Source organism: Natator depressus, chromosome 9 (genome assembly GCF_965152275.1).
Source record: "Natator depressus isolate rNatDep1 chromosome 9, rNatDep2.hap1, whole genome shotgun sequence".
Taxonomy (NCBI): domain Eukaryota; kingdom Metazoa; phylum Chordata; order Testudines; family Cheloniidae; genus Natator; species Natator depressus.
This window is the reverse complement of record NC_134242.1, coordinates 8,983,916-8,997,011: the sequence shown is the minus strand read 5'-3', so window position 1 is coordinate 8,997,011 and position 13,096 is coordinate 8,983,916. Positions and strand designations below refer to the sequence as shown.

The 13,096-nt window shown below is 46.4% G+C and overlaps 1 protein-coding gene across 1 annotated transcript in view; it reads right to left on the bottom strand.

The window, feature by feature from the left end:
- Nucleotides 1–12,803, bottom strand: part of KNG1 (kininogen 1) — a 32,284-nt gene extending 19,481 nt beyond the window's left edge. Inside the window, exons 1-3 of the mRNA XM_074962901.1 lie at nt 12,609–12,803; nt 3,178–3,288; nt 2,546–2,630 (exon numbers count right to left, since the gene is read on the bottom strand). Of these exons, the coding sequence (XP_074819002.1) occupies nt 2,546–2,630; nt 3,178–3,288; nt 12,609–12,803 (391 nt within the window). The remainder of the gene's footprint in view (nt 1–2,545; nt 2,631–3,177; nt 3,289–12,608) is intronic.
- Between the last annotated feature and the right edge of the window lie 293 nt (nt 12,804–13,096).

The following is a 13,096-nucleotide window of genomic DNA, read 5'->3' as shown; positions in this document are numbered from 1 at the left end:
TCGTGCTTCTCCTTTGCTTCCCCCACAGTCCACCCACCTGCCTCTCGTGCCTCTTCACCCCCTCCCCACGGCCCCACCGCCTGCTGCTCACACCTCTTCACCCCCAGAGGCAGAGAGGTGTGGGCAGGGGGACCCTCAGGGAGGAATGGAGCAGAGAGGTGAGAACAGCAGGTGTGTGTGGGGTGTTTGGGGGAGGGGGCCAAGCATAAACGGGGCCTGGGGCGGAGTGGGGGCGGGCATCAGGGTGGAGCAGGGGGCGGGACCACGCTCCGGGTACCGATGGGCCCCCCCATTTCTAGGGAGCTTCCAGCGCTCGGGCTCAGCCTCCCCAGATGCGGGAGTCATATGCCACCCATGACTCTGGTTTTCATTTACATGATAAAAGGTATTTTTAATAGCAGTCTTCCAGTGTTCCATTGGCACAGCACATGCTTGCATAAGAAAGTGGAGTGGAATTTCATTTTTAATGTGTATTAGCTTATGGAAAATAATTTGTGAGGTTATGAATGGAATGATGCAGACTCCTACCTTTAAAATTACCTGAGAAACAAGATAGGTGAGGTAATATCTTTTCTTGGAACAACTTCTGTTGGTGGAGAGCAGAGAATATGCTCCAAAGAGAAAATTCAGGATATACACCTTAATGCACTTAAGTGAGGTATAAAAGACTAGGGATGCTAATCCTCCCCAGACAGGATGTGGCGTGCCGTCCTTTGGAGGCATACTGCTGGCCTGCTGTCTTTGGAGCACACTTTGCCTCACTTTCACTAAACAAGGACACTCCACCAGAGAAGTAGATTGCATCATGGAATGGGTCACCCAAATACTTGGGAGGACAGAAAAAAACCCGCCCACTAATTGCACACCTCCAGTTGTTACCTACCACCAGACACTAAAACCCATATGGATTATCATCAAACAATTACAACCCATACTTGATGGGGACTATATCCTAAAGAAATCTTTCCTGAGCCACTTCTTCTGGCCTTCAAACAACCCCCAACCTCACCAAACTCATCATTAGAAGCAAGCTCCCCACAGACAAGGACACATCAACTCAAGGTAGCACCAGACCCTTCTAGAACAACAGATGGAAAACCTACAGACATATCTCCACGGTTATTCTGGTCAGTACCCTCACAACACACCTTTCAAGATCCACAGGTCCTACATTTGCCTATCACAACATGTGGTGTATCTCATCCAGTGCATCAAATGCCCCAACAACAGCTATGTGGATGAAACCAGACAATCACTATGCTCTTGAATGAACTCACACAGAAAAATGATAAAAGACAAAAACACCTTATCACCCATAGGCAAGCATTTTTCACAGAGCAATCACTCCACAGCTGACCTATCAGTCCTCATCCTCAAAGGAAACATGCACAACACCTTCAAAAGGTGAGCCTGAGCATTTAAATTCATAACTGTGTTGGACACTAAGAAGCCTGGACTTAACAGAGACGCTGGTTTTATGACTAGGGCCCTACCTAATTCACGGTCCATTTTGGTCAATTTCACGGTGATAGGATTTTAAAAATTGTGAATTTCATGTTTTCAGATATTTAAATTTGAAATTTGACGGTGTGTAATTGTAAGGGTACTGATCCAAAAAGGAGTTGTGTGTGTGTGGGGGGGGGGGAGGGGGGTTGCGATACTGCTATCCTTACTTCTGAGCTGCTGCTGGTGGCAGAGGTGCCTTCAGAGCTGGACAGCTGGAGAGTGACAGCTGCTGGCCAGGAGCCCAGCTCTGAAGGCAGAGCCACCACCAGCAGGAGCGCCCAAGTAAAGATGGCATGGTATGGTACTGCCACACCTACTCCTGCACTGCTACCTTCAGGGCAGGGCCCTCGGTCAGCAGCTCTCCAGCTGCCCAGCTCTGAAGGCAGTGCAGAAGTAAGGGTGGCAATACCATGACCCCCCTAAAATAACCTTGCCACTCCCCTGCAATTCCCTTTTGGGTCAGGACCCCCAATTTGAGAAACGCTGGTCTCTCCAGATAAATCTGTATAGTATAGGCTAAAAGCACATAAAAGACCAGATTTCACAGAGGGAGATCAGATTTCACAGTCTGTGACATGTTTTTCATGGATGTGAATTTGGTAGGGCCCTACTTATGACCTATTACAACAATTTGTAATGCACCCTGTGGCTATTAACTTTCCATTGCCCTGTGACTGCAGAGGTGTTAATTGTTTGCTTCATTTTTAAGTGGTCTCCTAACAAATGTGTGAAACCCTTACGCTTAAAAAATCTGTCCCACCATGTGTTTAGTTTGGTCACTCTGGTTACCTTCTCTAGACCTGAGGAAGAGCTCTGTGAAGCTCAAAAGCTTCTCCTGTCCACCAACAGAAGTTGGTCCAATAAAAGATATTACATCACCAACCTTGTTTGTCTCATATCCTGGGACCAACCCAGATACACCAACCCTGAAAACAACAATTTAAAATGAGCTGGAAGTCTCAACAAAGTTCTTTTGCAAGTTGTAGTTGTTCTTTTTATTCAATACAACTATATAATGCCACTCTGAACAGTTACATACCTGGGATAATTTTGCATTCCTGTGTAACGTTACTGATTTGCTCAGTCTTGTCAACATAAACTTGAGCTGTACATTCGCCTGATTCCTACAAACATAGATGACACCATTTGTCTTTAAGCCACCTGATGCAGAAATCCAGTTAGCACCATATTTATTGCTGTGAAATACTCCTGTGGTAGTTTATTGCAATAATAAAACACAACTGGGAAGTCTAACCAACGTTTAGTGGACAAAAGGAATACAAACTGATAGCATTTACACTTGTGCAATCCCATTGACAGCAACAAGGGTTGTACAGTTGTGAATAAAGGCATAACTTGGCCTGCAGGTCCTTAATTGCTGTGATAGCATGCAAGAAGGGATTGCCCAGCTTGACTGTCAGACACCAGGTTGGGTTTGTATGGCTATCAGTTAGGAATAAAGGAGAGGAAAACCAGGCTGCATCATTTTACTTGTAAACTGAGCACATTCCCTCTGCAACTCCACTGAGACGCAGTAAATATGGAACCCTGCAATACCATTTTCAGAGTCACTTATGGCAGAAGTGCACTCTATCCCCAAGAGTCTGGTATCTTGCTGGTTACATTGCTACTTCCATAGATGGAATTTTTAACAAGAAGGCAGCTACTTACAGCTTCTGCAGATGCTCTGTAATCACAATCTTGCCAGAGTTTATCTCCCCCAACAGCACAAGAGCTCTCTCTTATTCGGTACATCACAAAGAACTGTTTGCCAGAGCCCGCCTGGAGAAAACAAAATGCAAGTCATCATTTGCATAGTGATAAAAGACAGGTTTCAGAGTAACAGCCGTGTTAGTCTGTATTCGCAAAAAGAAAAGGAGTACTTGTGGCATCTTAGAGACTAACCAATTTATTTGAGCATGAGCTTTCGTGAGCTACAGCTCACTTCATCGGATGCATACTGTGGAAACTGCAGAAGACATTATATACACAGAGACCATGAAACAATAGCTCCTCCCACCCCACTCTCCTGCTGGTAATAGCTTATCTAAAGTGATCATCAAGTTGGGCCATTTCCAGCACAAATCCAGGTTTTCTCACCCTCCGCCCCCCCCCCCACACAAACTCACTCTCCTGCTGGTAATAGCCCATCCAAAGTGACCACTCTCTTTACAATAAGAAAAGGAGTACTTGTGGCACATTAGAGACTAACCAATTTATTTGAGCATAAGCTTTCGTGAGCTTCACTTCATCGGATGCATACAAAGCTTATGCTCAAATAAATTGGTTAGTCTCTTTACAATGTGTATGATAATCCGATGAAGTGAGCTGTAGCTCACGAAAGCTTATGCTCAAATAAATTGGTTAGTCTCTAAGGGTATGTCTACACTACGGAATAAGGTCGAATTTATAGAAGTCGGTTTTTTAGAAATCGGTTTTATATATTCGAGTGTGTGTGTCCCCACAGAAGTGCATTAAGTGCATTAACTCGGCGGAGTGCTTCCACAGTACCGAGGCTAGAGTCGACTTCTGGAGCGTTGCACTGTGGGTAGCTATCCCACAGTTCCCGCAGTCTCCGCTGCCCATTGGAATTCTGGGTTGAGATCCCAATGCCTGATGGGGCTGAAACATTGTCGCGGGTGGTTCTGGGTACATATCGTCAGTCCCCCCCTTCCCTCCCTCCCTCCGTGAAAGCAAGGGCAGACAATTGTTTCGCGCCTTTTTTCCTGAGTTACCTGTGCGGACGCCATACCACCGCAAGCATGGAGCCCGCTCAGGTAACCGTCACCGTATGTCTCCTGGGTGCTGGCAGACGCGGCACGGCATTGCTACACAGTAGCAGCAACCCATTGCCTTGTGGCAGCAGACGGTACAATACGACTGGTAGCCGTCCTCGTCATGTCCGAGGTACTCCTGGTCGTCTGTGTGAGGTCGATCAGGAGCGCCTGGGCAGACATGGGCGCAGGGACTAAATTTTTAGTGACTTGACCAGGTCATTTTTTTTAGTCCGGCAGTCAGTCCTATTGAACCGTCTTATGGTGAGCAGGCAGGCAATATGTCTTTCTGCACCGTCTGCTGCCAGCCAAAGATGTAAAAGATAGATGGAGTGGATCAAAACAAGAAATAGACCAGATTTGTTTGTACTCATTTGCCTCCTCCCCTGTCTAGGGGAATCATTCCTCTAGGTCACACTGCAGTCACTCACAGAGAAGGTGCAGCGAGGTAGATCTAGCCATGTATCAATCAGAGGCCAGGCTAACCTCCTTGTTCCAATAAGAACAATAACTTAGGTGCACCATTTCTTATTGGAACCCTCCGTGAAGTCAACCCTGTAAGCCGTGTCCTCAGTCGCCCCTCCCTGCGTCAGAGCAACGGCAAACAATCGTGCATCTGAGTTGAGAGTGCTGTCCAGAGCAGTCACAATGGAGCACTCTGATTGGGCTAAAACATTGTTGCGGGTGGTTCTGGGTACATATTGTCCGGCCCCCGTTCCCTCCCTCCCTCCGTGAAGGCAAGGGCAGACAATTGTTTCGCGCCTTTTTTCCTGAGTTACCTGTGCGGACGCCATACCACCGCAAGCATGGAGCCCGCTCAGGTAACCGTCACCGTATGTCTCCTGGGTGCTGGCAGACGCGGTACGGCATTGCTACACAGTAGCAGCAACCCATTGCCTTCTGGCAGCAGATGGTACAGTACGACTGGTAGCCGTCCTCGTCATGTCCGAGGTGTTCCTGGTCGCCTGTGTGAGGTCGATCAGGAGCGCCTGGGCAGACATGGGCGCAGGGACTAAATTTTTAGTGACTTGACCAGGTCATTTTTTTTAGTCCGGCAGTCAGTCCTATTGAACCGTCTTATGGTGAGCAGGCAGGCAATATGGATTGCTAGCAGTCCTATTGCACCGTCTTCTGCCGAGCAGCCATGAGATGTGGATGGCATGCAGTCCTTCTGCACTGTCTGCTGCTAGCCAAAGATGTAAAAGATAGATGGAGTGGATCAAAACAAGAAATAGACCAGATTTGTTTTGTACTCATTTGCCTTCTCCCCTGTCTAGGGGACTCATTCCTCTAGGTCACACTGCAGTCACGCACAGAGAAGGTGCAGTGAGGTAGATCTAGCCATGTATCAATCAGAGGCCAGGCTAACCTCCTTGTTCCAATAAGAACAATAACTTAGGTGCACCATTTCTTATTGGAACCCTCCGTGAACTCCTGCCTGAACTACTCCTTGATGTAAAGCCACCCCCTTTGTGGATTTTAGCCTCCTGAAGCCAACCCTGTAAGCCGTGTCGTCAGTCGCCCCTCCCTCCGTCAGAGCAACGGCAGACAATCGTTCCGCGCCTTTTTTCTGTGCGGACGCCATACCAAGGCAAGCATGGAGTCCGCTCAGCTCACTTTGGCAATTAGGAGCACATTAAACACCACACGCATTATCCAGCAGTATATGCAGCACCAGAACCTGGCAAAGCGCTACCGGGCGAGGAGGCGACGTCAGCGCGGTCACGTGAGTGATCAGGACATGGACACAGATTTCTCTGAAAGCATGGGCCCTGCCAATGCATGCATCATGGTGCTAATGGGGCAGGTTCATGCTGTGGAACGCCGATTCTGGGCTCGGGAAACAAGCACAGACTGGTGGGACCGCATAGTGTTGCAGGTCTGGGACGATTCCCAGTGGCTGCGAAACTTTCGCATGCGTAAGGGCACTTTCATGGAACTTTGTGACTTGCTTTCCCCTGCCCTGAAGCGCATGAATACCAAGATGAGAGCAGCCCTCACAGTTGAGAAATGAGTGGCGATAGCCCTGTGGAAGCTTGCAACGCCAGACAGCTACCGGTCAGTTGGGAATCAATTTGGAGTGGGCAAATCTACTGTGGGGGCTGCTGTGATGCAAGTAGCCCACGCAATCAAAGATCTGCTGATATCAAGGGTAGTGACCTTGGGAAATGTGCAGGTCATAGTGGATGGCTTTGCTGCAATGGGATTCCCTAACTGTGGTGGGGCCATAGACGGAACCCATATCCCTATCTTGGCACCGGAGCACCAAGCCGGCGAGTACATAAACCGCAAGGGGTACTTTTCAATAGTGCTGCAAGCTCTGGTGGATCACAAGGGACGTTTCACCAACATCAACGTGGGATGGCCGGGAAAGGTACATGACGCTCGCATCTTCAGGAACTCTGGTCTGTTTCAAAAGCTGCAGGAAGGGACTTTATTCCCAGACCAGAAAATAACTGTTGGTGATGTTGAAATGCCTATATGTATCCTTGGGGACCCAGCCTACCCCTTAATGCCATGGCTCATGAAGCCGTACACAGGCAGCCTGGACAGCAGTCAGGAGCTGTTCAACTACAGGCTGAGCAAGTGCAGAATGGTGGTAGAATGTGCATTTGGACGTTTAAAGGCGCGCTGGCGCAGTTTACTGACTCGGTTAGACCTCAGCGAAACCAATATTCCCACTGTTATTAATGCTTGCTGTGTGCTCCACAATATCTGTGAGAGTAAGGGGGAGACGTTTATGGCGGGGTGGGAGGTTGAGGCAAATCGCCTGGCTGCTGGTTATGCGCAGCCAGACACCAGGGCGGTTAGAAGAGCACAGGAGGGTGCGGTACGCATCAGAGAGGCTTTGAAAACCAGTTTCATGACTGGCCAGGCTACGGTGTGAAAGTTCTGTTTGTTTCTCCTTGATGAAACCCCCCGCCCCTTGGTTCACTCTACTTCCTTGTAAGCTAACCACCCTCCCCTCCTCCCTTTGATCACCTCTTGCAGAGGCAATAAAGTCATTGTTGCTTCACATTCATGCATTCTTTATTCATTCATCACACAAATAGGGGGATGACTACCAAGGTAGCCCAGGAGGGGTGGTGGAGGAGGGAAGGAAAATGCCACACAGCACTTTAAAAGTTTACAACTTTAAAATTTATTGAATGACAGCCTTCTTTTTTTGGGGCAATCCTCTGTGGTGGAGTGGCTGGTTGGCCGGTGGCCACCCCACCGCGTTCTTGGGCGTCTGGGTGAGGAGGCTATGGAACTTGGGGAGGAGGGCGGTTGGTTACACAGGGGCTGTAGTGGCAGTCTGTGCTCCAGCTGCCTTTGCTGCAGCTCAACCATACACTGGAGCATAATGGTTTGGTCCTCCAGCAGCCTCAGCATTGAATCCTGCCTCCTCTCATCACGCTGTCGCCACATTCGAGCTTCAGCCCTCTCTTCAGCCCGCCACTTACTCTCTTCAGCCCGCCACTTACTCTCTTCAGCCCGCCACCTCTCCTCCTGGTCATTTTGTGCTTTCCTGCAGTCTGACATTATTTGCCTCCACGCATTCGTCTGTGCTCTGTCAGTGTGGGAGGACAGCATGAGCTCGGAGAACATTTCATCTCGAGTGCGTTTTTTTTTCTTTCTAATCTTCACTAGCCTCTGGGAAGGAGAAGATCCTGTGATCATTGAAACACATGCAGCTGGTGGAGAAAAGAAAAGGGACAGCGGTATTTAAAAAGACACATTTTATAAAACACTGGCTACACTCTTTCAGGGTAAACCTTGCTGTTAACATTACATACATAGCACATGTGCTTTCGTTACAAGGTCGCATTTTGCCTCCCCCCACCGCGTGGCTACCCCCTCAACCCTCCCCCCTCCCTGTGGCTAACAGCGGGGAACATTTCTTTTCAGCCGCAGGCAAACAGCCCAGCAGGAATGGGCTCCTCTGAGTGTCCCCTGAAGAAAAGCACCCTATTTCAACCAGGTGACCATGGATTATATCTCACTCTCCTGAGGATAACACATGAACGGATGTTGCTTGAACGCCAGCAAACATACACTGCAATGCTTTGTTGTACAATGATTCCCGAGTACGTGTTACTGGCCTGGAGTGGTATAGTGTCCTACCATGAAGGACGCAATAAGTCTGCCCTCCCCAGAAACCTTTTGCAAAGGCTTTGGGAGTATATCCAGGAGAGCCGTGAATGCCAGGGCAGAGTAATCCTTTCACATGCTTGCTTTTAAACCATGTATAGTATTTTAAAAGGTACACTCACCGGAGGTCCCTTCTCCGCCTGCTGGGTCCAGGAGGCAGCCTTGGGTGGGTTCAGGGGGTACTGGCTCCAGGTCCAGGGTGAGAAACAGTTCCTGGCTGTCGGGAAAACCGGTTTCTCCGCTTGCTTGCTGTGAGCTATCTACAACCTCCTCCTCATCGTCCCCAAAACCTGCTTCCGTATTGCCTCCATCTCCATTGAAGGAGTCAAACAACACGGCTGGGGTAGTGGTGGCTGAACCCCCTAAAATGGCATGCAGCTCATCATAGAAGCGGCATGTTTGGGGCTCTGACCCGGAGCGGCCGTTCGCCTCTCTGGTTTTCTGGTAGGCTTGCCTCAGCTCCTTCAGTTTCACGCGGCACTGCTTCGGGTCCCTGTTATGGCCTCTGTCCTTCATGCCCTGGGAGATCTTGACAAAGGTTTTGGCATTTCGAAAACTGGAACGGAGTTCTGATAGCACGGATTCCTCTCCCCATACAGCGATCAGATCCCGTACCTCCCGTTCGGTCCATGCTGGAGCTCTTTTGCGATTCTGAGACTCCATCATGGTCACCTCTGCTGATGAGCTCTGCATGGTCACCTGCAGCTTGCCACGCTGGCCAAACAGGAAATGAGATTCAAAAGTTCGCGGTTCTTTTCCTGTCTACCTGGCCAGTGCATCTGAGTTGAGAGTGCTGTCCAGAGCGGTCAAAATGGAGCACTCTGGGATAGCTCCCGGAGGCCAATACCGTCGAATTGTGTCCACAGTACCCCAAATTCGACCCGGCAAGGCCGATTTAAGCGCTAATCCGCTTGTCAGGGGTGGAGTAAGGAAATCGATTTTAAGAGCCCTTTAAGTCGAAATAAAGGGCTTCATCGTGTGGACAGGTGCAGGTTTACATCGATTTAATGCTGCTAAATTCGACCTAAAGTCCTAGTGTAGACCAGGGCTAAGGTGCCACAGTACTCCTTTTCTTTTTGATAAAAGACAGCAAGTCATTGGAGGGGTTGAGGGTTTCCAAGGGCTTTCATACTGTACTGTGTATAGCACGGAGTGATAAAGTGTGCTTTAAATTAGCTAATGTCTCTGTTGAGCAGATCTCCAAAATCTTTCTGACTCAGTAATCAACATATCTAATTAAGTCATTTGTTCTAGTTAACCATTTGCCTAGGTTGTTCCACATACTGTCTCTAGGATGAAAAAATAGTGCAAGAAAACAGTCATGTTTTCAACTCCTTTGTATCCTAGTATTTCAAGGACATTTCGAGCCTAGTATTTCGAGCTCTCTGATTCAGCAAATATGAGCGCTGCTTAGGTGGTCTGCAGCTCTACCATATTGGATTGTGCTTGTGTCAGCCTTTATTAATTATAGTGGGGGCTGGTCGGTAGAAGGATGGGATCCTTCTGAAGAAATCCTTGAGATACTGCTAATGTGGTGTTGGTAATTCAGTAGGAGGCATTTCCTCCTACCCTCCAAATTCAACAGTGAATCAATGCCCTCAGGTGGCATCAGAAGGCACTGCAATTCTTGAAGATGTTTCTTTTGGATGACCATTTGTAGTCACTAGGAATCCTGTGGCATTTAATAATAAAAGACGAGTTATTATATTAACTTCTGTTCTTGGCCAGATTTGAACATGGGGAACTACATTAAGCAGAATTAAACTCTCCCTGCAGTTTCAATTGGATATAGCAAGAAAATTATTGTCTTCATTATTCCACAGTTAACTGTTAAAGACTAGTTGATTTTAGTGGAATTATGATGGATTTACACTGGTGTAATAGAGAGCAGAAATTGGCCCAGTGTTCTTTCTCACTTCCTGTTGTGCACAGAATAGCAGCTCCAGCACAGTGGTGCATGAAATAATTTCCACAGGCTGTAAAGCAGGATGAAAAAAACCATAATGGGCTGAATCTTCAGCTTGAGTCATTGACTTTAATGGAGCTATGCCAATTTATACCAGCTAAGGATCTAGCCCGTAATGGGCCAAATTCTGCTCTCTGTTACATTGGTGTAAATCTGGAATAACTTTACTTCAGCGAGTAATGGATGTAAATGAGAGAAAGGGCTGGCTCCTTATGTTACGTTGTTTGCTATTTTATTTCATTATTATTGCCACCAGCTATGTCTTTAATTAGGGGAAGCTCAATCTTCCACTAGCCAGCCTTTATGTTTAATTATCTTATCAACAATTAATGTACATGAACGTGTAATAATAAGCCATTTAATTGATGAGTGCAGCACTGCAGGACTGGTGATAAGTGAAATCTAGACTATATTTAGAAGAAGAATTAAGAACAGATCAAATCTTGTGGGCTTTGGCAATCCTCCCTCTTGCTCTTCTCTCCCCCCAACATAGATGGATCAGAAATTCAAAGCAACACGTCATTTTCACTTCAGATCTTCTGTAAAATTAAATCAGTGTGTCTAACTAAGGAAAGGCAAAGAGTGACTGCAATAAACATGTATATATTAAAATTAAAATGTCCAGCATAGGCTGTTATGAATATTAACAATGTGCATTACCAGAAGACTAGAAAGGAATGGGGTGTCATTAAGGCTCTGATTCTGCAAGGATTTATGCATGTGCTTAACATTAAACATGTGAGTAGTCTAATTGAAGATGTTTGGACTAATGTGCTTAACATTAACAAATGCAGTGTTTGCATAATCGGGACTTTAGCACTTGATACTGTGTACTGGGAGTCTCTTCAAGTCCCTCCCCCCACCGTTCTCTAGCATGAACTGGCTCATAGCAAGTCTAGAAAACACAGGCAGTATTTTTGACTCTGTTTCCAGAAAAGACAATGTCATCTAGTGGTTAGCGTAAGGGGGTCTAGATGTCAGGAGATGTGGGTTCCAGTCCCACCTGTAACACTGGCTTACTGTATGACCTTAAGCAAGACACTTCACCTCTCCGAGCTCAGCTTCTTATCTGGGTAAAGTGCTTTGAGATCTTTGAGTGCTAAATATTCTTATTAATATATTGTTTCTGATTATCTACATTTTAAAATCCAATGCAGTAGAAAGATGTTAATGTTGTTCCCAAGTAAAGTAGTGCTTATCATTATCCTTATAGTAACATCATCATTGTGTGGCTCTCAGGAGTAAATACTCTTTTGTTAGACTTGTCACCATATATGATCAAGAGACTGGTTGATGTTTTAGGTAGATGTGTGACTCAGGACTGGAGACCATCAAATAATATTCACAAATAAATCAAAATGTTTCTATCATTTATCAAATCAATTATTTGCAAATATATTTTCCACATTGCAACCAGCTCTTTTCAAGACAAGACCACATCAAGTTTCTTTTAATAATAAGTATGCTTCTGCCGTAAGCCTCAAATATTTCCCCATAACGGGTAAATGTTAGTATGCCCGCTTAGTGACTTGGTAAGGTGACAACATTGGGTCAGTGGTATAGTTGTAGAAAGAAATCAGTTTTCCTGACTTAGTCCTGCAACCTACTGACCCCTTAGTACTGCAAGTGAAGGCACTTGAGAGACCCTGCCATATAGTGCAAACACAGGGCCAGATTCTGATGCCATTTCTCATGTTGAGTGTCCCCCTTGATTTCAATGGAGCTACTTTACTCATAGATCCTTTATGCTTTCTTTGACCTAATTACAAGAGTTTAAAGTTTTTTTCACAGGACCAGATTCTGAACCCTTTACTCACGTTGGTGAGCATTTCCTGGTAGGAGTAATCCCTCTGACAGGAACGGCTTACTACTGTGAGTAAGGGCTCAGTATTATTAGGGAACAGGAGAACTATACAGAACCAGATTCTGCTACCCCTTTTCATGACAATTAGAAGTGGGTTTTTTACCCACGAAAGCTTATGCCCAAATAAATCGGTTAGTCTTTAAGGTGCTACCGGACTCCTTGTTGTTTTTGTGGATACAGATTAACACAGCTACCCCCTGATACTTAGTACCTTACTCTGCAACTAGTTCCTTTGATTTCATTGGGACATCATGCAGACCAAGGTGTGATTCCACATGAGGGAGATGGGTAGAATCTGGCCATAAGTAAATAAATAAATAAATAAATAAAAAATCCAAAGATGCTTTTTGCAAAGTTTACTTACTATTCTCTTGGCTTCCATCACCATGTACAGAGCAAACTGGTTGCCATCTGTTTTGTCTCCATTATATTTTCTCAGTGCTATGTCCACAGCTTCAAAGACATCAGGGTCATCACAGTCTGCATCCTGGGTTGGGAGAGGGCTGGCTCTGCTAGAGAAAAAACTGCAGCAGAGAACTAGCACAGTGAAAAGTTTCATAACTGGACAAAGCAGCCCCCTCTGAAATTGAGGGACTCTTCCAAATACAAATGAAAACTGAACCCCCTGGCAGGGATTTAATAACCTCTTGTTTTTTTTCAGAAGCAGTCGGCAAGTAAACAGAGTATGTGGGCAATGGGGGTTGGTGGACTGTCATCATATCCTGTTTGCCTAGCAAACAACCCTTTGGGTTTATCCAAACAAACGTTGTGCAGTCACTTTAATGACACCAAGGTTGTCCACCTGCCATCAGGATAACAGGATAAGCCTCTGCACATTAGAGTCACAGGGTT